Source organism: Acanthochromis polyacanthus, chromosome 9 (genome assembly GCF_021347895.1).
Source record: "Acanthochromis polyacanthus isolate Apoly-LR-REF ecotype Palm Island chromosome 9, KAUST_Apoly_ChrSc, whole genome shotgun sequence".
NCBI lineage: Eukaryota > Metazoa > Chordata > Actinopteri > Pomacentridae > Acanthochromis > Acanthochromis polyacanthus.
In genome coordinates, this window is record NC_067121.1 from 22224817 (window position 1) to 22249967 (window position 25151).

The 25151-nt window shown below is 40.1% G+C and overlaps 1 protein-coding gene across 2 annotated transcripts in view; it reads right to left on the reverse strand.

Annotated features, from left to right (window-relative positions):
- Window positions 1–25151, reverse strand: part of spidr (scaffold protein involved in DNA repair) — a 41214-nt gene that overhangs the window by 13169 nt on the left and 2894 nt on the right. The window contains exons 6-11 of one of the 2 annotated variants that reach the window (XM_051953300.1): window positions 22762–22880; window positions 21919–22028; window positions 20212–20431; window positions 13558–13762; window positions 11282–11529; window positions 2414–2572 (exon numbers count right to left, since the gene is read on the reverse strand). In XM_051953300.1, coding sequence (XP_051809260.1) covers window positions 2414–2572; window positions 11282–11529; window positions 13558–13762; window positions 20212–20431; window positions 21919–22028; window positions 22762–22880 — 1061 coding nt within the window. Of the gene's footprint in view, window positions 1–2413; window positions 2573–11281; window positions 11530–13557; window positions 13763–20211; window positions 20432–21918; window positions 22029–22644; window positions 22881–25151 lie in introns of both variants that reach the window. The other variant, XM_022204478.2, reaches the window with a different exon arrangement.

Below are 25151 nucleotides of genomic sequence, written 5' to 3' on the forward strand. Positions count from 1 at the left end.
AGATTTCATCGTACCTTGCACACTTTCAAGACACCCTGTGCCAGATGCAGCAAAGCAGCCCCAAAACATTACTGAGCCTCCTCCATGTTTCACCGTAGGGACAGTGTTCTTTTCTTCGTATGCTTGGTTTTTGAGTCTATGAACAGAGTTGATGTGCCTTACCAAAAAGCTCCAGTTTGGTCTCATCTGTCCAAAGGACATTCTCCCAGAAGCTTTGTGGCTTGTCAACATGCATTTTTGCAAATTCCAGTCTGGCTTTTTTATGAGTTTTTTTCAGCAGTGGTGTCCTCCTTGGTCGTCTCCCATGAAGTCCACTTTGGCTCAAACAACGACGAATGGTGCGATCTGACACTGATGTACCTTGGCCTTGGAGTTCACCTTTAATTTCTTTGGAGGTTGCTCTGGGCTCTTTGGATACAATTCCAACGATCCGTCTCTTCAATTTGTCATCAATTTTCCTCTTGCGGCCACGTCCAGGGAGGTTGGCTACTGTCCCGTGGGTCTTGAACTTCTGAATAATATGAGCCACTGTTGTCACAGGAACTTCAAGTTGTTTAGAGATGGTCTTATAGCCTTTACCTTTAAGATGTTTGTCTATAATTTTTTTTCGGATGTCCTGGGACAATTCTCTCCTTCGCTTTCTGTTGTCCATGTTCAGTGTGGTACACACCTTTTCACCAAACAGCAGGGTGACTACTTGTCTCCCTTTAAATAGGCAGACTGACTGATTATGAGTTTGGAAACACCTGTGATGTCAATTAAATGACACACCTGAGTTAATCATGTCGCTCTGGTCAAATAGTTTTCAATCTTTTATAGAGGTACCATCATTTTTGTCCAGGCCTGTTTCATTAGTTTGTTTTTTTAAATAATTATGTTAATCAACAATTCAAAAGTAATGGCTGTTTTTGATTATTTAATTTTCAATAAATTTTTATTTATTGTTACTTTTGTGAGTTTCAAGTGATTTCAGTGAGAATTGTGGGTTTTTCCTTCTTTAACTGAGGGGTACCAACAATTTTGTCCACGTGTGTATTTGGGATCTCAGAAAAAGGCACATAACTGGAATAAATAAATTATAAACCTATAGTCAATGGCCTGTTAGCTGAGCTTAGAGTGAAGATGGTAAAAAAAAACAAAAAAAAAAACAGCTTGCCTCCATCACACGGTGAGAATCTGTCTGAAAGCACCTCTAAAGCTTACTGTTTAGCAGGTTATAGCGTGTTTCTTCAATCCATTAAAAAAAGGTGAACTATAAAGTGACACACTGCCGCATTACAGAGTGCTTATGCTGGACTAGTTCTTGGCTGGTAAAGTGTCGTTGCTGTCCCAGTGAGGTTAGTCAGTGTGGTTAAGGTTGGATTTACAGTCTGTCTGAAGTGAATCCCGAACTGGTTTGTCTGAACTACATCTATTCACTTTACATTTCAAACTGAGAGACTATAAACCAGCTCTCAGTGGTACTAGAAGCTATGTTTCGTTCTGAACTTTGTATAGTTAGGCTTTCTCTTTTGCTTCTAGTCTTTATGCTAAGCTAAGCAAGCTGCTGGCTAGAGCTATCCGACAGACAGTATCAATCTTCTCATCTAACTCTCAAAAAGAGAGCAAACAAGCACGTTTTTCAAAGTGTCAACCTATTCCTTAAAGATATGACCAATGTCTGTGAAAGGTGGAGAACTTCTAGGAACCTGGGAAAAAAAAGAATGCCTGATTTAACTCAACCAACCCCACATGTTTTTCTGCTCAAGCTAATACGACAGCCCATGTGCAAACACGAAAGATAGCCCATCCATCACAGTCCGACCACAGACAACCTCTAGAGAAATTATAGGCTGCGGTGGCATTGAAAATACCAGGGATGTAAACATACCCCCAGCCAGTCTCTAAATGTTCCCATGTCAGTTCTTCTAACTGCTTCTAATCTGGGCTCTTGACTATGGAAACTCACAAGGGACACAGAGTATGCACCTCAGTATCACTTTACATGTAAACACGGTTGCACTGCTGGCAGAACAGCATTATCGGGTTCATAGGAGGTGCAAACATTAAGCTCTCATTGTATTGTAAACGCGTGTGCTAATGTTTAAAAAGGGCATTTAAGGTTACATGTTGTGGGGGGGACACAGAAGATTTGCATCTGTGGTACTAAAGAGAAAACATGTGTCCTGATTTAGCATGAGGCTCAGAGGATCTATAGCACAAGGCCCCGAGGATACTCCACAGGCATTTATCCTGGGCTATTGTCTCAGACGGTTATGGAGTGAGAGAGGATAACTTTGCATGCAGCAGAAATCCACATCACACATTTGTATTTCACACAGGTTGAACTCTAGTCAGTGGCTATGAATTGATGTTCAGCTTTAAAGCTAACCTGGCTGTGTGTGATGGGTACAGAGGAGCGTGTGGGTTTCACCTTTCTCGAGTGACCCGCTGCACCACCTTAATGCCTCTCAGCACACAGTTCTTCCCCTGCCACATCTGGCAGTACTGGCTGAGGTCGTCCTTGCAGGGCAGGAGGTGGAGCTGGACCACGCTGAACATCCCGTAGCTGTCCTGGACAAGCACACACAACCTGGAAAAACAAAGCACCAAAGAGAGCGCATATTAATATGCATTCATCTCGTTCGATGAAGTGCCTGCTGGCAGAAAATGTTTCTCCACAAAACACACGATGCGCATCCTCAAGGCCGTGAATTTAGTATGTTGAACGCATTTCCTTAAAAGCAATTTTTGATGTCCACAAAACGAAACCAGTGGTCAGAAATTCCACACGGTACCTTTAAGTTTAGACTGAGAATTGCCTTTAAATTTACTCCCACCGTACCTACATACCTGCATTTTTCAGAAGAAGAAACATTTAAAGAATTTTCATCCAAATATGCTGCCAAAGTTAAAAGTTGTAATTGATTACATTACATAAAGAAAGAAAAGTGGTATTTTGTACACTGAGCAACGTTTGGAAAAATCAAGACCTTCAATGTCAAAAAGCTGTCCCTGTAAACTATAACACAAACATGGTTAAAAGTCCTGAAAGCTTTCAGAATAATGGAAAGTTTAAACATGGCAACTGAGCAGACTTAACAGCAACTACTGGCTTGTTACAGTTACAGTCTAAATGTGCACAAAACACAACTTCTAAATAGGCACTTGAACAAGCAAATAAATTCACCAATATGTAACCAACATACATGTGGTTAAACTACATGTACTGGTGTTTATGTTATGATAATCAGATTTTCATTTACACCGCTTTATTACTGGCTTACAAAATCAGAAAAATCTGATCCTGTAGTATTTTTATTTAAAAGAAAGTAACAGTACACAGTTAAGGCTTCATTCTGACATTTGTAAGTGTTAATGTCGGTGGCTGGTTTGACAGGATGCTGTGGACAGAAAAGACCTTTGGCCTACAAAGTTGTGAGTCAGTATTCCTGCACAAGAGCCTGAACAGCTATAGGCTCCAGTATCTCAGTAAGTCAAGCCCAGACACAGCCCTGAGAGTAAACAGTGGAGTTCATATCCCCTGGTTAGACAAGCAACGGCCAGGGAAGAGGAGGAGGAGGAAGAAGAAAAATCAAGGAAGAGGGAGGAGGACTGTCAGCATGTCCATCATGCATGTGCATGCATGTGCACATCTCAGACATGGGGAAAATTTTGAGACTGCTTTCAACCACCTGATTGGGCCTATGAATGTTTTCTGTTGCTAAACGTGGGGTCTGTCTCTGTTTGTTTTGAAAGACCTGGAAATAGATATCTAAATAACATTCCCGACATGACTTCTGGTGGTGTAAGCCAACGTTTTAACCAAGATTATTCTCAGCTGTTTGTTTAATTCACAATCCAAAATCAGACATATACAGCATTTTGTTCAAGCCACAAGTTGCGTTTGACACACAAAACTGAGACAAATAATGCTCTCTGAACGTTTCTTTTTTCTGCTTATTAGGGTGCAAACATGAGCACAGAAGTTCAAAGTTCAAAGCAAAGTAAATGAACCCTTCATGTGGTTGGTATTCATCACTGGAGGGACCAAGTCTCCTTGTAACATGTTGGGCACTTTGTCAAGTCAAACAAGAAAATGCCTCCAGAAAACTGTAATTCCTGAAAGACAAACATTTTCACATTCTTTCAAAACACAAAAACAATACTTACTGCAGCTGGAGTATTAAGCTACTGTTCCATCATGAACCCCGTTATAAACAACTGTAAGTAGCAGGTCACTGACAAACAGGGACATCATTGATAAATCTGTCAGTTTGGCTTTCTAGTTTATTGCTCAGACTACAAAAGCTTTACACATTTGTTGCTTTGATTTACTAACAGCTGAAATCCAAGGACACCCAATTTAGAGTGATAAGACGTACAATGGAGGAACAGAAACCAGTTCAGTATTGTAGCTTGATGGATAACTGCTAATTGTTTGTAAAATCATGAATGCAAATGTTTACATAAAAGCTAACCATTTCTGCAAGAGTCAGTTAGGGATTTGTACACTAATAATAGATGTTTTTTTTAATTTTTTATTGCCCTTGACATTGTATCGAGATATACTGTTCCATATCCAGGCTCCTTGAAAGCAGGTTGGCTTGTTGGTTTAGAAATATTCTCACTTAGGGTGCGAGAGGTCCTGGGTTCAAATTCCAGAGGAGTCCCCACTTATGGGAAGATATTAAGAGTGTCTACTGATCATAAGGTGAGCAGTTTGATCTCAAGTGTCCTTAAAGCAAAGTTGTAGGGGATTTTGCTCTGGGTATGGGAATTTTAAAAAGAACTGAAATATCACAAAGTCAAAAAAGCACAACAGCTTAGTGGTTAGCACTTTCGCCTTGTCGCTAGAAGATCCCTGGTTCGTGTCCCGACTTTCCCGGGATCTTTCTGCATGGAGTTTGCATGTTCTCCCTGTGTAAGCGGGGGCTTTCTCCGGGTACTCCGACGTCTTCCCACGGTCCAAAAACGTGATGAGTTAGATAGATATAACTTTATTGATCCCTTTGGAAAGTTCCTCAGGGAAATTGTAGTTCCAGTACCAACATAGTACAAACAGTACAAGATAAAATACAGAAAGAAAAGAACACCCGAAATAAAATTAAAATTTAGTGCAAGATAAAATCAATCAAAGTCAATATATAAATAGGAACGAAGTTAAAAAGTACGAATTAAAAAGTTAATTGATTACTCTAAATTACCCATAGGTGTAAATGTGAGTGTGATTGTTTGTTTGTATATGTAGTCCTGTGACAGACTGGTGACCTGTCCAGGGTGTCTCCTGCTTTCACCCCATGTCAGCTGGGATAGACTCCAGCCCCCCGCAGCCCTAATGAGGGTTAAGCGTGGATAGATGATGGATGGACTAATGCAAAACAGCAATATCCAAGTGCAGAGCATTTACTATTCACAGAATGGTGTGGCTGCACCTCATTATCATGATATTGGGGAACAAATGTTGCGGCTTCTTTGTATTAGGCAGAGCAAAGTGAAGGATGCAGCTGTGGTGTTCCCTTAAAAAAGTGAAGGTATGATTGCTTTGCATGCATGGAGGCCTGCACTTTCATAAAAATTAATAATTCACAGAAAAAAAGCAAGCAGGACTACCTTCCTGCTCGAACCAAATCGTGTACAAAACTTTAAACTTTCAGTGTGGTATATTGCTGTATAGAAGTTGTTGTTTCCTGTAATGAAGTGGATTTTTAAAATGGGAACACACAGACAGGAGAAAGCTGTGAGAAAAGCGTGGCCAGTGGCAGACTTCTAATTGTGATCTACATCTGGTGAATGAGATTAACATCAATAGTGGTGAAACTGTTCACACTATAAACAACCAAAAAATGATACTGGCGGCATTGTTTGCCATTTCGCAACAAGTCCCATGAAAGACCAACTAACAATGCATTTCCGTCTTTCAATACTTTCCAACATCACCAAGCACTTTGAGGACTATTTCCAGCTGCTGAATAATGCTCATTTCATGCTGGAATGAGTATTTATTGCTTCATATGTGTCAGTGTCCCAAAATAAACTACAGAGCCCACGCTTATCGTAAGGAAGGAACCTGTCACCCAGTGCAGTGTTGTGATTCACAGATGTTTTTAATAGTTTCTGGTGACAGTGGAGGTCTCTGGTACAAAGGGATAACCCCTATCAGGCACTGAATATAGACAAGACTTGTATATGTTTGTTTTGGTCTTTTACTGACAATAAGAAACATAGAGAAAGGTCAAGATGGATCTTTCAGCAAATACACAATAAATATTTTCTTATATTTACACTACCAGTCAAAAGTTTGGACACATCTTCTCATCCAATGATTTTTATTTAACTACTCTAAACATTGTAGATTAATACTGAAGACATCCAAACTATAAAAGAATACAAATGGAATTATGTTGAAAACCAAACAGTGTTAATTTTGAGTATTAATCTACAATGTAGAAAATAAAACAAATAAATAAAAAGCATTAAATGAGAAGGAGAGTCCAAATTTTTGACTGGCAGTTTATATAATATATATATTTTTGAGAAAAAAAAAAGGGTCATCTAAAGGGAATCAAGAGTTTACAACAAACAAAAATATCTGACTAAATCAGTAAATCAATATCTGACCTTTCTTCAAATATGAATACAGCTGTTGGAGCCTGTGATATATATACACTTTCACTTTTAAGGCAGCAGGTTTAAACTTGAAAAAATGTTGTATGAAATCTGATAGGAAAACTGACAGCTAGAAAAGATGGGAGCGAAGAGACTTGTCGAGGAACCAGCTTGACATAAACAACCACCGCCACATTCTGTCGCTCCTTTTAACAGCCCCACTTCCTCAAACAGCAACCCCTCACTCCCCAAAAAATCCTCTGCCATTGGTAGGTTTCAGTCACAGGCCGTTTTCAGGAATTTGTTATTGTGAGCGATCACAGAATTCTCGGCAACTCAGGTTTTCTTCCTGGAAGTACGATCCATTGAGCCTGTGCAAACACACACGTGCTCCTTCGCACACTCACACTCACACTGTGAGCGCACGCAAGCACACACGCACATTACTTGGCAACACACTAAGTAAGCGACCCGCACATTAAGAATACAGCAGAGAGGCCTCATTGGTGAGGGGCGGACAGGCGGGATTCCTTCCTATGTGTTGTCCACCAATCGGTGCCGGCAGAGTGATAAACACGGTTGTAACAGGATCCCTGCAGCACATTGTGTTCCTTCTCCACCAAGAAAAAAAAAAAGCAACTAGCCTCTCCTCACTTCCTGCAAACAGTTAATCTTCTTGTTTATTCTATTCCAAACTTACGGGAAACTTAACATCTTCTTCAAGCATAAATATCATCCTGGCCTGCCTCCCTTGTGTGTTAACACAGAGGCTAAACAACAAAAGGATCAAATAAGCGTGCTGACCAGGAGAGTGAGTCATAGAGGCTGGGGACACAACATAAGAGGCACAAACTGTCCCCGTCTTTATACAGAATGAGGCCAGTGGGCTGCGAAGTAAACTACTCTTCTCTCCACAGAGCAGACATGCATCCTGGAAAAGTACTATAAGCAACACAATGGACCAAATGTTGTTTTTCTGTGCAGCAAATTTCTCACAATAAGGCAGAAAAGTGACCGAAGTTTTATTTTCTTCTTGTATAAAAAAAAATTATGTTAAAAAAATAGAAATTACAACAAAATGTATTGAAGGTCAACAACTAATAATCTAAAAATAAAACCTTGTTGAGAGTGTGTCAAATTTGTCACAATAAACAGACCGGGTCATGCAGGTATTTTAAACCATCAGACTCGTGATCACCTCCTAACCTCTGCCCCACCTCCACGCTTTCACTACAAACTGGGCCTGCTGAATCTGGTTGAGCTGGAAAGAAACGGAGGGAAGGGTAGGGGTGCTTCCGGTCAGGGGGCGGCGTTTGTTTACCAGCCACAGAAGCAGCATGGCAGGAGCAAGTGTCATATTACAACCACTGCTCATTTAGTCAGTTAGCTTGTCAGCTGACTGGGGCTCTCCCCCCTCCTTCACCACAGAGTGCCCCTCCACTGAAAGAAACCAATACTTCTTTTTATTACTCAGCAAAAGGACAAAAACAACAAGCCTGAGGAGGGCCAGGCAACTGAAGGTCATTGGATTTACTTCAAGTAGCACATTTACACATTCATTAACTACAAGACCACTCAATAATCCTCTAAATAATTCTGTAACGTGAAGCTTTAGTTTATTCTCATCCTTTATCAATCTAACATTGATAATTCAACTTTATCAAAGCTGAACAAATCAACATTTTTCTATCAGCATGGGAAAAATAACTGGATTTTATGTGATATGACTCATGGTGACGAATCCACAGAGAGTTGTAACTTGCCTTTGCGGTTACCCACATCTCAGTGGAGCATCTTTGCTTCTTTCAGCTCCTTGTCTTGCCATTTACAATATTAGTTCAATATCCCACTCCCATCAGAGTCATTTGCTGAAGCAGCACTAAGCTGGTGAACCAAGTGGAGCATTCAGCAACTAAAATGAGTAAATTGTTTTAACCTCAGGCATTGCTGGAGACAAAAACCACTAAAATGAAAGAGAATTTTTGTTCCTCGGGTGGACAAAATCATGACAGCAAATAAATGCTAATGGCCCTGAGCAGCACCACAGTATTGCTGCGAATTAGAGAAAATTCTAAAGTGTGATCTTCAATAGGATTAAAAGCATGCGCTCCTGTTTGTGTTCACCTGAAAACTGAAATGCAGCAGCTGGCAGCCAATTGGACTAAGATGGCAGCTTTCTGTAGTTCAAGGCTGAAAAGTAGGGTTGTTTTATATTTTAGGAGTAGGAAACTACATGTCCAGAATATCAGATTACTGGTGGAAAGAGTGTCCTACAGAGTGTGGATAATGGGTTGTTCATAGTGTCAGTATAGACAGGTTTGTCAGGAGTTACAGAAACAGATTTAACCAGTGTTTCGTTAACCAAGTTAAAGAAGCAGGAACATAACCTCTCTACTGCAGAAATGCAAAATGATGAAAGAAAAATCTGCCAAACAGCCAAGAATTACGACCATCACACGAGCTCAGACAGCAACATGAAAAATGCTACCTGTCAGAGAAAATGATTGAGTGCTGCAAGAGGCTGACAGGAGAGAGTGTGACTGATACACAATGCAGGATAAATCTGCTTCCATATTTCATGTTTCACTTAAACAACAAGGACTCACTTCTCCTTGGATTAATGATATCTGAAGTACATTTTCAAAAAAGAGGAGTTGTCTTACATTAACGTTAAACTTATCGGTTTGGTAAAAAAACAAAAACAAGGGTAGATCAGGTTCACTAAAAGAATGATTGATTAGTTCTAAGCTGGTTAGTCTTTTTCAACACATACGATGTAGAACTAGTGACACAGGAGCAAAGCAGCAACAGCTTGGGTGTTCCACATGTGTCTACAAAGGAAGTATTCAGTATGGAGCTGCAGGTCATCTTCATTTATGGAAGCGTTTACGACACAACATGGATTCATTGTAGCTGTGGGAGTATAATACGGAAAAATAGCCTTGAAGTGTAAAAATAAATTACATGCATGGAGCATGAAAAAAGCTCAAGCCCTGATATTGTCTGTATACAGCTTTGGAAATAATTAATAGACCACTATGACCACCGACTTCTTCCTCTTCCTTTGTGGTTCTTCTTAGATCAGTACTGTGTTTTCTTCTTTAGAATATTTAGATGTTTAAGATTTATCGTCCCTCTGTCTCCCACTGGACAGGAGCACAAACATGAACAACAGGAAACGCTGGAATAGTGTTGAATAGATCGCTCTTAGCCACTTTCTCATTTACAGAGCTAGGGTTGTGTATGTACATTATTTTTTCATCACATACACAGAGCAGAAAGCAAACGGATTACAATCTTCACCTTTTACTAAATCAAAGAGAGATTCAAGTGACCGAGTTCAACCATCCCCAGGATTTGTTCAAGAGTAAGAAGGCAGTAACTAGAGACCGACAGGCGGACTAGAACTGTACTGGTCTGTCCTGGTGACAGAGGTGAGCCACAAAGTGAAGCTCTCAGTTTACCAGTCAATCCACTACAAGTTCCTATCGTCACCAGTGGGCATGAGCTGTGGGTAGTGACCAAAACAACAAGATCGTGGAAACAAGTGGGTGAAAACAGTTTCCTCCACTGGTCTGTGAATTCACATTCAAAGACTGGGTGAGAAAGTCAAACAGCAGGAAGGATCAGAGTAGAACTGCTCCTTTACGTTCAAAGAAAGGCAGCTGAGGTGGTTCGGACACCTCCCGACGGAGGCTTTTCCGACTGGGTGAAGACTACAGAACATAACATGGGGACTATCTACCCCTTCTAACCTGGGAATGTCTTAAGATCCCCCAAGAGGATGAAGGAAGTGGCTGGAAATTGGGACACCTGGGCTACTTTGTTTAGACAGATGCTTCTGCAGTCCAATACTGAATAAGTGGTTGTGGATAATGAAAGTGACATAGTGAAATACTTATTTAATCTATAAAATGTTAGAGAACTATATTTAAAAAAGCTAATTAGCACAGTTGCTGTTGTTTTGCCTTACCATCAGTCCAAAACCTCATGATACTTAGTCTATAATCTTGTATGCTAAACAAATATTTGGCATTTTATTATTGTTTTCCTTCAAAAAAAAATACTAAAATTTGCTATTCAAATACTTTCCAGTCAAATCAAAGCAAAAACAAATCTGATCCTGTGTCACATAGATGTGCATTCTTACAGATATTAAGAGAAATTCGATTTTTCTACACCCCAATAAAATATTTATTGTGATTTCTCTATGGAGTGTTACGGTAAATAATAAAACAAAACACTAAAGCTGCTGCAAACCTGTTCCACCCAGTGGAGTATGCGTGGGCACCAATTCAACTCTGGCTTGCTGGTGCACGAGATTCTGAAAACATCATGCTGTCTTCCCGAGAATTGGCTAGAATCACTCACAGAGGGGCTGGATTCAATTAGAAATGTTTGTGTCCTTTGTCAAGCAATGCCATATGGCTGGAGACAGTGTGAGCACTTTGTGGGGGCTGCTGCGCTGTGAACAATAGATCGACCACTGAGACACATTGTGCCACCAAGGAGAAACATGCAAGGCCTGAGACCAAGGAAACCAGCATGCAATTTAAACAAAAAGAATCATTTATATTGTGGCAAAGCATACACAGCAGATAAAACATGATTTATTTTTCACAGGCTCTTTTGGCATCAAGTGGCAAACCAAAGGCCTCAATGGGCCACCAATTATCAGCTTGTCCAACAATACCTGGTTTTGCCTCTCTCTGCAGGAGGAGGAGGAGCTGCGGAGGACCTGAGGGGGACTCTTGGTTTGAGGACGGATACAGGGAAGCAGTCAGCCACAGGGATGGAGTAAACTCTCTGGACCACCACCTCCACATCCTGTTCCACAGAGCCAGCCTGGCCAAGTCCTTCAATAGCTTCCAAGAGCGAGACGCAGTGTCTTGTCAACACTCCTGAACACCCAAAATTACAGAGAGCGTCTGAGGCAGCAACCTGTGAGGCAAAAACAGCAAACAATGATGCACTATTCAACATGATGTGCACTTTTCACTTTCATGAGCTTCATCGTCTCAGATACAAACGGCTGGATATCTTATTGAGGTTAACATAATAGAAGACCATCTTTGGGTTACTGACTACTGATTGGAAACAACCTGTTAAGAGAGAAAATAATCAACAAAGAGAAAATCACAGTTGCAGCTCTAAGCTCCACTGACGCCAGAGACAATGAGTTCTGTATGATCTATTTTTGATTCAACAGTATAGTTTAGTTTCTATAGTATGGACACATCATGATAGGGATGCAATTGTCATTTGCAGTTATTTTGGCTGCAATTTTTTTTTGATAAAGGTTTAATTTACTAATATATGAAAAAGGCAAAAATTGCCAGTCCCAATTTAACCCGTTGTGCTTCAGTTGCGCTTCAGTGTCCCGCCCGCGGTACACTTTGAGATCTGCATAAGCAATTTGCTAAATGTCCGAAACTGCAAACGTGATTATACAAACACCGATGGAAAGCTTAGATTCTCATGAATCTGCCAGTATAAACCACTTTCAGATGTGATTACCACAGCGGGTAATATAAACACATTTGTCCGACAAACAACGAATATCCATCCATCCGTTCTCTATACACGGCTTCAACGTACACAGTGCGACTCACATTTCCAGGTTCATTATTACACACAGATGAAAATATTCCACAAAAAACGGCCAGAATCCAACCTTGGACATCCAGACGAAACAAGCCAGTAACATATTTTGTCCAAAACATGTCTTGAAGTTGGTATATACTCCACGAATCGGTCGTTTTCAAGGAAATGCACCTCGTGATGCGCGTCCAATATTCCCTGTATTTCTCGTCATATTTTTATTTACAAATAGAATATTAGCGATTTTTTGTACTGAAAATGGCTGGAATTGACTGAAGCTTAAAGTTAATAAGCAATAGAGAAATACAGCAATTCTTTACAGGTGTGAAGCTGCAAATATAATCGTCTTTCGTAGCACCTAAAAGATCATCAAAAATAATTTATGATTCACTTTCTGTGGATCAGGTTTTTATTAAAATTTCTAATACTGAAATTGGTTCAGCTCTCATAATGGAAGCTGAATATTAAAACACAATTTTAAATTTTACTTTTCCACAGTAAAACAGCCACAACACTAAAACCACAAACAGATGAAGTGAGTAATGTTGGTCATCACGTTACAATACAATTTTCTGCTGGACAAATCTGGAGTCCTGGCATTAGTGTGGATATTATTTTGACATATGACAAACACTTAAAGATTGTTGCAGAATAACAATTCAGGAATATTTTCATGTGAAATGATTGCTTAATGAGAAAGACAGAAGCGGTAAATTGCCAAACTCTCACACATTCATTCATTTCTGTGTCAGCTAACGTACGGTCAACCTGTCAATAACAGATGCAGAGAGAGTCTTCTTCTTGAAGATAGTGTGGACAACAGCAGCTCAACTGCATTTAAAGCTACAGATCCTAAAACAACCGTGTTTTCTGTAAGAAATTTGGAAAAATGCATATGTGAATCCATCACTGGTTACATTTCCACAGCAGAAGTTTAAAGCTAGAATTCCAAGTGACTGATGCAGGTTATATGCTCCAAGAGACTGTTTATTATTCTTTGTTTTAAATCTTCTTCTAAAGTGAACCTGATTAAATCTGTGGTAAAAACCGCCGCCTGCAAAGCTGCACCTGTGATTTAATAAATCACAAACAGTACTGACACAAGCCATCCAATGTTTTGTTTCTGTGAATGTGAGCTGAGACTTATGGCAAGTAGCCCAACCACTGTGCACACAACATGCTAGTGCTGTCATTACTTGCTTATCTTCTGTTTTCTTTACTTGATGGCATTTTTCTGTCTCACAATAACAGAAAGGGAGTTTAAGAGGCATAGTGAGGTTTCTTTAATGTCCTATAGGGCAAATAATTTATAGCATCAAACACTAGGAATTTAATCACTTGATTTGAATGATGCTGAAGCATACACACCTGCCTGGCGCTGCTCTCGTCTGTGGTTCTGCATACCTCCAGCAGTCCAAATATTTTACCCAAATAGTATGGCATGTGTCTGTCTGCAGAGAGCTGGCCTCTGGGAATAGACATGTCGGCTGATTTGGAAGCAGAGTAGACTTTCTGGCTGAAGTGTGTGTTCAGAATAATATGGCAGCTGAAGTCCTCTATGGAGAGACTTTGCCTGCAAAGAGATGAAAGTTCGTAAGTTTTAGATGCACCATATATTCCCATACAGCTACTGTTTCAGAGCTTTTTGCACTCTCCACCTTAACTCTACTTGTTCTTATTGCATGAGAAGAACCTGGTTTTGGAATTGAATTCATCATGAAATTAAACATCTATAAAGGTGCTAGGCAATGATAAACAGCTTCTGTTGAGATTATGCTGGTAACAGATGCAAAAAGTCAGATTTCAAAATAAATGGAATAGACTGTTGCATAAACATAGGGGGGCTGACAGCTGAAGACTGTTTGAATGTCAGACTCAGATAAGGTACCAGACACCTCCGCAGGTCTGTTCAGTGTGTACCACCCAGCACAAAGTACAAGTTCAAATACGTTGAACTCCTCCACAGCAAGTGAAGAACACAACGGATGCATGCGTCCTCTTTAACTTGGGGGAAAGATAAAATTTCCATGTAATTGAGGTTTTTTTAAGAGGCTACACTTCGCAGCGCTGCAGCACTTGATTGAAAACACTTTCCAAATGTGATGTCATCTATGGAAAAATAGTTCAACGTTCGTCACAATAAAACAGGCTGAGAGTTTTCTGATGAAAAATACCAAACTGAAGCGAGCACATGTGGGACCTGCAATGCTCTGGTGCTAATCTTTAAAGGTTTACCGTTACCCGCTTAGATTTCACTCATCTGAGCGGTGTGGCAAGCAGGAGATGTTGAACCTCTCTTTAAAACATTAGGAACATTTCTGGTCAAGTATTTTAGGTCTTTGAGGTAAACAGTACACACCTGAGTGGCACTGAGCCTGAGAATAAAAGATGTTGTACAACAGCCAGGTAATTACAGAGCCCACTGTCTGTGGTAAGTTTGAATTACGACTTAATCTCTTCCAAATGTAACAAGGATAATAGTGTGATGATGGCTTATCACTGAGTCAGAGCCAAGTGCACTATGTGACTGGAATTGCCGTACTTGTCACAGCTTGTCTCAGTTTTGCGGTGAAAGCTGAAACTGAGAAAATAAACACACTGATAAATGGGGGGAAACTATTTATTTGGACGTACAGTAAAAACTGGGAGAGAAATATTTGGAGACAAAATTATTACATACAGACAATCACCAGTGTTTGGTACACCTAACTAGAATGAAATGCAGTCTAATGTGACATTAGAAAGGAAGATAATGTTCAGTCTTTGCTCAAACTGATTTAGAGAGGCGATGATAAAATTTTAAGATCATTTCAGAAACTGTAGTTATTGCACTTATTACATTAAGGGGTGCTTCTAGTATTTTCTCCTTCCTCAGTGATATAAAAGGATGCAAGTAGCACGTTCTTTTTCCTGCACAGATTTGTGGTGATTCTCAAAGAGGTTTTAGCCGCAGCATAGGAAAATCACCAGGCACACAATGATAACAACTAATAATCATTAATATAGGTGATACGTACACTACCATTCAAAAGTTTGGGGTCACCCAGACTATTTCATGTTTTCCATGAAAATTCATACTTTTATTCATGTGCTGACATAACAACACAAGAGTTTTCTAATCATCAATTAGTCTTTTAACACCATAAACTAACATAATGTAGCATTAGAACACAGGAGTGATGGTTGCTGGAAATGTTCCTCTGTACTCCTACGTAGATATTCCATAAAAATCAGCTGTTTCAGCTAAACTAGTCATTTACCACATTAACAATGTCTAGACTGTATTTCTGATTCATTGAATGTTATCCTCATTAAAAAATGCTTTTCTTTCAAAAATAAGGACATTTCTAAGTGAACTCAGACATTCAACAGTAGTGTATATACTTTTTTCAACCACTTTTCTATAATAAGATAACTCACATGGTCAAAAATAACTGGAAAAAATTGATAGATTTCTGTTACACAAAGTCATTGCCTCTACTTTATGCAAATCAATGATGCTCACTGTTGTGTAGCCAAACCCCAAAGGCCACTCTGAACAGGGATTACTATTAACAATAATTACTTTCTTCTATCTCTATAATTAGAGCTATATCAACTATTTTTGTCACTATCTCAGGGAAATAAATGTAATTATTCTTCATGTCAAGTTCCTCCCTGATTGCATGTGATTGTCCGTACAGTTCTTGGCATTCTTTCCATCCCTTGCACTTTATGTAGTCAATCAAAACAAATACCAAGCATATTATGCCATTGTAGACAGGTGCAGACACTTTGATGACTCATCATCAATCAATCAAAATACATCTGCTGTTATTTTGACAGTCATTTACCTAATCAGCATTTATAACATACTGGTTGCACCTTAAAAAATGCTAAAATGTTCTCACTTTTGAATCATATGATATGAATGCTTGTGTACACTTTGTGAGATATTTTCTTGTTTAAAAAAAGTAATAGGTAATGACATTTATTATTAGACTAGCAGATGTACACTGACAGTCAATAGAAACTTTGAGACCATATTTTTCCAACATAATTTTTATTTTGAACCCGGAAACTGGATTTTCTTCATATGAATCTTTTGTTTAGCATATTGGCATACAGAAACAAAAATCTAAAGTTTCAAGAATGATTTCAAAATAAAGAATTTCACAAAAGAAAACGGCACCTGCCAAACACAAAGTCACAACAGTCCATACCGAGTATGGCCTCCATTTGCTTCGATGCAGGCAGCAATCCGTCGGCGCATGCTTTGGACCAGGCTTCTGATTGTGGGTTGGGAACAGCCCATACGCCTGGCTACATCACTGTAGCTCAAACCGGCCTCCACCATACCCAGTGCCCGGAGACGTTGTTCATGTGATAGACGCGGCATGATGCTGTTCACTGGACTAACAATGGTGGCCTTTTTTGGGCCTTTATATAGGCCTTCAGAACCCATTCTCAGATTGTGCAGATACTCACTGAGTATTGCTTGGTGTGTATTTGGTTCACTTTTGCAAAGTGACCAACCCATGTGCAATGAATCATGACAAAATGACAACTCATCATTATCTCAACTACCAGGGCACTAGATCATCAGTAAATCCACAATGAATAATTACAACCCCCCTACAAGTACAATTCTGTGTACATTTCTACCTCAAAGTTTCTACTGACTGTCAGTATATAAACTACCACTAAGCAGAGGGATTTATGCGGCTCTTACTGCATTTTTACAGTCGAAATTTGTGAAAATTGGTAGTGGAAAGTAGCATTACTTTACATTTTATACATCATGCAGTACTAAAGCAGTTCAAATACGATCCACTTCAATGAGTTATAAAAACACAGTAGCACATATGTTACATGTTTATTATTATTGACTAACTCTTTTTCAACTATGTAATCTTGCAGCAAAAGAAATTCGTACACGGTTTGTCAGGGTCAAATATGCATGAGTATTTATATTTAAATATTTTATACTGTGTGTTGCTAATATTCTACGCAAGTAAAAACCTTCAAGGCAGTACTGGAATTTTAAACTTTAAATGATGTATCTTCATAGCATGATATTGCCTGTTTTACAAGATGTGAATCTCTTCCACTACTGCTGAATTTTTGTCAAACGTGACTTCTCTCACCTAGGCAGAAAAAAAAAAATCCCAGAACAAGGACTCGTGCTATGCTTAAGCCTGATAGCGGTGTTTATCAGACCATCATCTGTGCAGAGATCGTTAATCAGTGAGAGCTATACTCTAATCTCAGCAGAGCAGAACGTACTGTTCATGAGAACGAGAACAACACCCATACAGGAAGCGTGACCCAATTGTGAACAGGTGAGTGGGCAGCTGTCATCATCAGACAGGTAGCCGCCGTTAAGGAGTGGCCCTGCTGCTGGCGTCACAGTTAGCAAGTGAATAACCCCTGCAGGTATTTCCGCTCGCGCCTCAGCCCACTCACAACAAGGCGTGGGAGGTGGGAGGAGCTAACCCACTCGCTGCAGGAATTATGGGGGTGGTTAACCCCTCGAGTGTCACACCGGAAACTGATAAGAGGAATTTTACCAGACAGGCTGATTCTCTAAATTCTGTGTTTTTCCACATTGGCCCAGCCCGTAGTGGTAAAGGCTGCACTGAATTGAATATTAAGCTTGTCATCAGCTTTACGACTGCTATAAGAGCAAGGGAGTTTTATTAAATTAGAAAAAAATACTGACTTACAATGAAAACCAAATGCTTTAAACTTTTCAAAGTCACTTACACAAAGAAGTTTTAAGGATGCATGTCGACTAGAAAAATATTCTTTGAAAGAGCAAACGAGGTTGCATGGTGGACTCAGCCCTATCTTGTGATTTCAGGAATAGAATGTAACAGGGAAGGAGAGGTGCTAAAGCCAGAGATACTCTCAAACCACCATATGTTTTCAATCTCAGCCCTCTGGCTCCCTCCACTCTCTACTCCCAAACGCTCCAGAAAATAATCCGACTGTGTTTTTTCCCCGGCTTGCTGGAAATGACCTAACTACTGCCAGGAAGAGGAATGTGAAGCATTCCCTGGAGCTGTTTGTGACGTCAGAGCGCTGAGGAGGCCCCTACGCTTCCGCCAGCCTGGATATTCCAGAGCACACTCAACCCAAACTCCCAACAGCTGGAGTCAACTGCTGCCTCGCTCCAACTCCAAAACAATCCCGAAAACGCCCCCACCCCGACCCCACCATGCGAGGAACTGGTCCGCACATCTGGACCTTTAGAGCTTACTACTGGGAGCTCAGAGCGGCAACTTTTTATGCTCAAACCACACAATTTAGGTTTTTAAAAGTGTAACGTACTGTATATATTAATGTGTAGTAATCCATCTTTCAGACTGCCTCCTCAGCATGATATTAAGAGCTCCTGTTACTCTCTGTCCTGTACATAGTGTGTCAGCCTTGTGTTGTGTAACTGCCTGTAACAGTGTCTTTTTCTGTGGAATTTTTGATCCCTGGCCAAGAGATTATTTAGAAAGAAAAAAACGAAAGAGAAAGAAATTCAAGAAACGGTTTTACCAACAAACATAACTCACGAAATCTGTCACCCCCGCTTATTTCCAGTGCTATTTTAGATTTATAAAAGATAGACTGTTCTAACTCAAATTGTATTTAATCCTATTATATCAGAAACAATTAATCCATTTGTGAAGCAACAGAAAGCATCTAATTTTTCAATTTTTGTGATTTTTCTGTCATTTGCACGAGCTTCTCCAGTGTGCAGATTCTCTACTTTTCCATTTGATATCATTGTAAACTGAGCACCTTTCAACTTTTGACTGATTTGGACACTAAAAAACAATTTAAGGATGTCATATTGGACTCCAAGGAACTGTGATGTGCATTTTTTCCTCTAACAGACCCAGATAATAATCAAATTAATTCAAAGTTGGTGGCCTAATTCTTACAACAGCCTGTAAGTCATTTTGAATTGCAACAGATACTTCCAATATTGACAAATGATCCTTATTAGTTTCTATAACTCTTTAAAAAGTCATTGATTGCTGCAGTTGGTGATTACTAGCTGTATCAGCTTCAGACCCTTGTCACTGCATCTAATATCCAACTCAGGCTGTGCATTGATACAAAAGCAGAGAAAAATGGGATTTTCATATAAAGATTCCCTTCAGACACATTTAAAACATGTAAAAATAGCCAATTTGTATCCGATGTGTCTACCATGAGTGCCAATTACAAATCTCAAAATTAAAAAAGCACACTTGCTTTTTTTTTTTTTTACTAAAATGAACAAATAAGACTATAACATGATGCCTTCTATTTCTCTGAATTGTCAATTCTCAGTTGGCGGGAGTTTCCACATCTCCTTTCTTTGAGTTGCCTGCTAACTGCTACTGGATGCAAATTAGACGTGATCATCCTGCGTGTACATGTTTTACAGGTTGTTTCTCACTAACCCGGGTTGGCCTGCTTTGACTGTGCCAAGCTACACCGCTGTGTTGCTGCTGAAGATCAGAGGTGACTGTAGCCAAATGTGTCGACCTCCTCCTCTAAACTGTAATACAGATTAAAGAGACATCTGTCAAGTCTCTCTATGTTAAGCCATTAATACTTTGCTGCTTCTGTCAATCTAATTCTACACCTTACTGATTGCTTTCAGTCATATCAGAGCTGTGTCACCGCTGAAGTAAACCGAACACTTCCCCACTGTTGTTTTTTTTTAGCACTAAAAGCTTTCCAAAGGCAAATCAACTGGATGCTTTTTGTTCACTTCAGATAAACAACTTTAACTTTCTATATGGCACAGAGAAAAAACATTCCCAGTGACCCAGTGTGGCTCCACTGCTCATAGCAAGGCAGGGCACAATTACCTCCCCTCCCCACTGTGGAAAAACACTGAAAAACTCTGATTTTAAGTAAGTACAGAGACGTTTTCCCTTGCAAGCAGATCACAGTCTTTATATTAGACTGTACATACGTCATTCTGTGCCAAACAATATCAAAGCCCATATTCGAATGGAGAGGTACTTTAAAGTGTGACATGCATCCTCTCACCATGGTGGGTATATGTGGATGATATCTCTGGCTGCAGGAATCAGCTGGGCTGCTGTCTCTCTGTTGAATAACACCAACACATGAGCTCTCTCCTCAGAGACAGGGTGACTGTGTTGGTGGCCGTCTCCAGGGGGCTGCTGTTGCTCACAGTGCGCTAGCTGCATGCTGCACTCCTCATGAACCTCCAGCACCTCCAGCACCAGCACGCCAGGCCTGTCCACTGGAGAGCAGAGCAACAACAACACAGATGTTGAGTGTGTGTCTTTTTGGACGTGCGTGTCTTTGTGTGTCTGCGTACAGAGTGTACTCCTGCTCTCACGGACTCTTGCTCTCGCTGGGACTCATTATGCATTATGAGGGTAATTCATTTTTAGCATCAGGACAATTCGCACTGCATAACTGTAAAGCTCTCAGTGACTCCGGCTGTGCTGAATATGAAACGCACTAAATCCCACTGGGTGACTTCGTGAATGTTTGGAATTTTACCACGATGCTGACTGTGCTTTTGGCCTGGACAATAAAGTGCACAGAGATAATTAAGACGAGCAAATCGCAAACAATGCCTTGCAGGTATAAATCAAGCTGAGATAAGACAGCAACTTGGCTACATGGTAACTGTGTGTAAACTTGATTCCTCTGTGAAAAATTGCAGCATGAGTGAGAAGAGTCAATGCACTTCATTGTGTACATAAGTTGGCCAGAGGGGGGTTTTGATAAGAGTAAATCACATCAAGGAGATGGCTAGAGAGCTATTAAGTTTTAACATGCACTTGTCCAAACATGAATGTTAAGTGCTTCACTTGTGCTCTGTGCATTTAGGTCCCAAACTGCTAAATAATCAAAATAACCACAGGCAGCAGGGCTGAGATAGTACCCGAGTCCTGCTTTTGACCTATAATGATAAGCTGCAGGCATAGCAGTGTGTTAGGAAATAATTCAAGGTCTCCTGCATATGTGAGTGTGTTTACATCACAGAGTAAAATTATTACAACAAAGATAAACAGCTGTCTCATTGCAGCATGATTGTTGTTGTTACTGAGCATGTGTAAGGCAGTGTGGCAGGCAAACATGAACAAACTTTTAATGAAAAGCTTTATAATGAGGTATATTAAATATTTTTATGTTTTAAAAATCTTGACGCGAGTCATCTGGTTGACTGCTCTACATAAACATAATTCTTTCAATGCCAAAAACAAACATCCAATTTTGATTACAGTTTGAAATGAGGTAAAGTCAGAAAACACATCGGCACTTTAACCCTTCATTCAGCTCTGTATGCTAATCAAAACATCGACTGACCCCGAACTTTAAACTGGATCAGGTGGGCGTTTCGTTTTTTTTTTTCCATAATCAACTGTCACTTTTAAACCACTGCTTGTGTCCTCTTATAAGGAGAAACTTATCATAGAGAACACAAGTGGTTTTGTACACCACGGAAAGGAAAAAAGAAAAAACAACAACTAGGCAAGCAATTTCCTGTCACCTACATTTTAAGTTCACAGTTCAGAGCCACACTGATCAACCTGCAGCCAGCACTTCCGTAGCGTGGCCCCTCCATACAATCGTGTGTAAAATCACGCCTGCTCAGAGATGGGCCTCTTCCCACTCACAAATCAAAGTTCATCGTTAAACCTAAATGGTGATTCAAGGAAGCATGTGGGCAAGATCATGTAATCAGATGCAGAGGATATGTGTGACACAGATCACCTGTTGCGGTTGTTGCCGCTGAGGAGTCAGAGCTGGCCTGGTGCTTCCAGAAGCTGATAGCTGACCTCTGTCTGCACTGAAGCCGATGCAGCCTCTCTGCCAGACCTCCACTTGGAAACAAACACACGCACAGAGGTAGATGATGTAATGTGATAAACTTAAACAGAACACACAATGTAACCAAGGCACATGCACAATTGTTTATTTCAAAGAGCAATACAAGAGTTTCTGATGCAAACAACAAGCTGTCGAAGACGACAGATAGCCCATCTGTAAGATTTGGTGGGCTTGAAGATGGCAAACGACATTTAGCACCCACGTTATCATACCAGGTGTCCCTTTCATCATGAGTTCTGCTGTGGAAACACTGCAACTCAAGTTCGACTATCACCTGGCAGAGAGCAATGACTTGTTTGCTCTTGTTCTGATGCAATATGTCAAACACATAATATACACAGAGTTGAAATTCTAACTAATCATAATAACACATATATTAATCAGTTTATTGGAGTGGTTGATTCAGCTTTAAGATCATTTTGAGGACCTAGTTTTTGAAGGAAGTGTTATATTTTCTAAAACCTCTCTAAAATGAAGAAAAGAAACACTAGTGATGGAAAGTAGTATCAGTAATATCCTGAGTTGTGGTATCCTAAATATTGGAAAAATAAAAACAACAACACAAGATCTGTGTATCTGCAATGGAACATGTAAGAGCAGAAAGCAAACCTTTGAAACTTCCTTTTCTTTTTGGCAGAGTCTTCAGGAGTTTTGGACTGTCTGTCAATCGGTTTTTGAGGTGTCTGCAGCATTGCCTGAGCAGATCTCACCCAGTCACTCACTGACCTTTTGCTGCCCTCACCACTTTGGAGAGGAAAGATTTCTGAGTCCAGTCTGCTCGAGGTCAGTGTGCTGCCAACATTCTCTCCATCAGACACATAACCTGAGATCTCTAGCTCCTTTACCTTGAGAAAGAGTGAAAATTATCGATCAATCCACTGAGACAAAATGGCCCTATATTGAAATATTTCACTCTTGAATTAACATGTTAAAGAGCTAAACTGCAATTAACATACAATTGTGTAGGAGGAGGATATTAAATGCTTAAAATCAGTCATGATTTAATCATGAGATTATAAATTAAAGTAAATAAATAACCAATAATGCAGTGGGCGGATATGGTACACTGACAGGTCGATAAATTCACAAGATATCGTAACAAAACACTCTTTTTTTGCTGTATCATTGCTCACTACACCTGAGGGAATCAGTTCTCATGGAAAAATCCACGAGAAACCTGAGTTCCTGTCATGTGCAGACAAGACCGGCATACCAGGATCTGTCAGCCAATGTGCTCTCTTATTTGAATCAACTTGACCCTGCTAGGCAGAGTGCCAGCAGACGTCACACTCTAACCAGCTACAGAGTAAAAAGGAACACTATGTTCCTGGCTCCGGCTCAAAAATGTTTTCACCCAGCACTGAAAGCATTGTAAGTACACAGCTCTACGCAGCCCCATCCACTAGCAAGTTTTCCTGAACAAACAGTAGTAAAACCATGTTTATAGCCCTGCTGCAACTCTGATGTGGTGGAGGCTGTTGACCCTTTAAGCGCTGATGTTAGGGGAGTCGCGCCGAGCAGCACACTTCATCTGGGAAGCGGCCATCCTTTTTGGCCTTGAAATGCAAAGTCGCCTTTACAGCTCCGCCTGTCCAATTTCAGCAGCTAGTACAATAACACAGAAATCTGGCAGACGAGCACCAAGTGAGTCAGCCATGCATTATCTGGAGTAATAAACTTTGCCTTGGATTTGGATCTTCCTCCCTCTGTATCCTGTTAGATCAGGTTTAATTTTCGACAGGCAGCGTAGAAGCGAGCTTTCTAAAAAGTCCACTCTGGTGTGCACATTCTGCCGTTTTCATTAAATCAATATTTACTGGACATGGCACAAAATGAAACAAGGAAATAAAACGAGAATTTGATGAATGCAAGAGATAAAGAGCAAAATGCTATTCCAAATATGCACTAATCAGCCCGTCAACACCACCACATGCATAAATGTTAGCGACTCTGTATTTTTTAAAAGAACTAGGACCCTCGAGATGTTGTCTTTCCAGCAGGCTTCTGACCACAAGCCTCCTGCTAGGTGATCTTAAATCTTGTTTGACCCCAGAGAGCTGATAGCAGCAAATTAAACTGTCACAAGAGGAAGTAGCTTGGTCTGCGGGAGTGATGCTCATCTGTTGACAGGCTTCCTCTCGACACACAGCCTCCAAACTCATGAGCTTCATCACAAGTTACTGGTTACTTAAGTTCATCTAGTGTTGTACAGTTGGACCGACTAAGTTTAATTAGTAGGCAGGTACAGTAATATATTACACTCTGGTGACTCAGACGATGACTGGCTTCAATCAAGAGCCATTCTGTTCAAGGACATTTTAATAAACCGCAATCTATATCACCACATTACCTCAGTCATTTGGTCACATCTACCCGATCAATCATGTGCTGTAATATGTACTCAAACAACTAAATGCTGTGTGTGTGTGGTCTTGAACCAGAGCACAACACCTTCACCACTCCTTGTACATTCTCTCCATGCCAGCCCTGCCTTTTACAAACACCGTGTCTGAACGACTTCTGAGAAGGAACGGTCAATACAAACCTCCACAGCACACAGGAGGGTCCACAAACAGGCTGACTGTAGTGATAACGCGACTACAAATGAAACAGAATTTGTGTTCAGACAACCACATCACAAGTATCTTATTACATCATCATTAGTAATTAGTCTGCTCATTATTTGCACATCAAGGTTTTCAACACACCAAGCTGGCATAATTAAACAGCTTCCATCCTGTAAACACTCCAAACATCCAAAATATTGTATTTACTTCATTAGAAGACAAAAAGTGAGCAAAACCAAACCATCAGAAGATACTCAATATTAGCCAATTCATTTGTCAGTCTTGCAGGTCTACAGTCTTCTGATTTTTCTGCATAAGCACAGCAGATTATTTAATTATCTGCACATATGCATTTCAGAGAGTTAAATGTAACTACTGACATCTTTAAAGTAGAAAAAGTTTTAAATTATTGCAGCGATACCTGCTTCAGAAAACTGAACTCTCAGTTAAGTCAGTATTTTATTGCTACCTCAGCTTGTGAACTTTGACAGAACATAACCTGACTAGAAAGTGCTAGATTGAGCCCATCAGGCCTTTTCAGGGCATCAG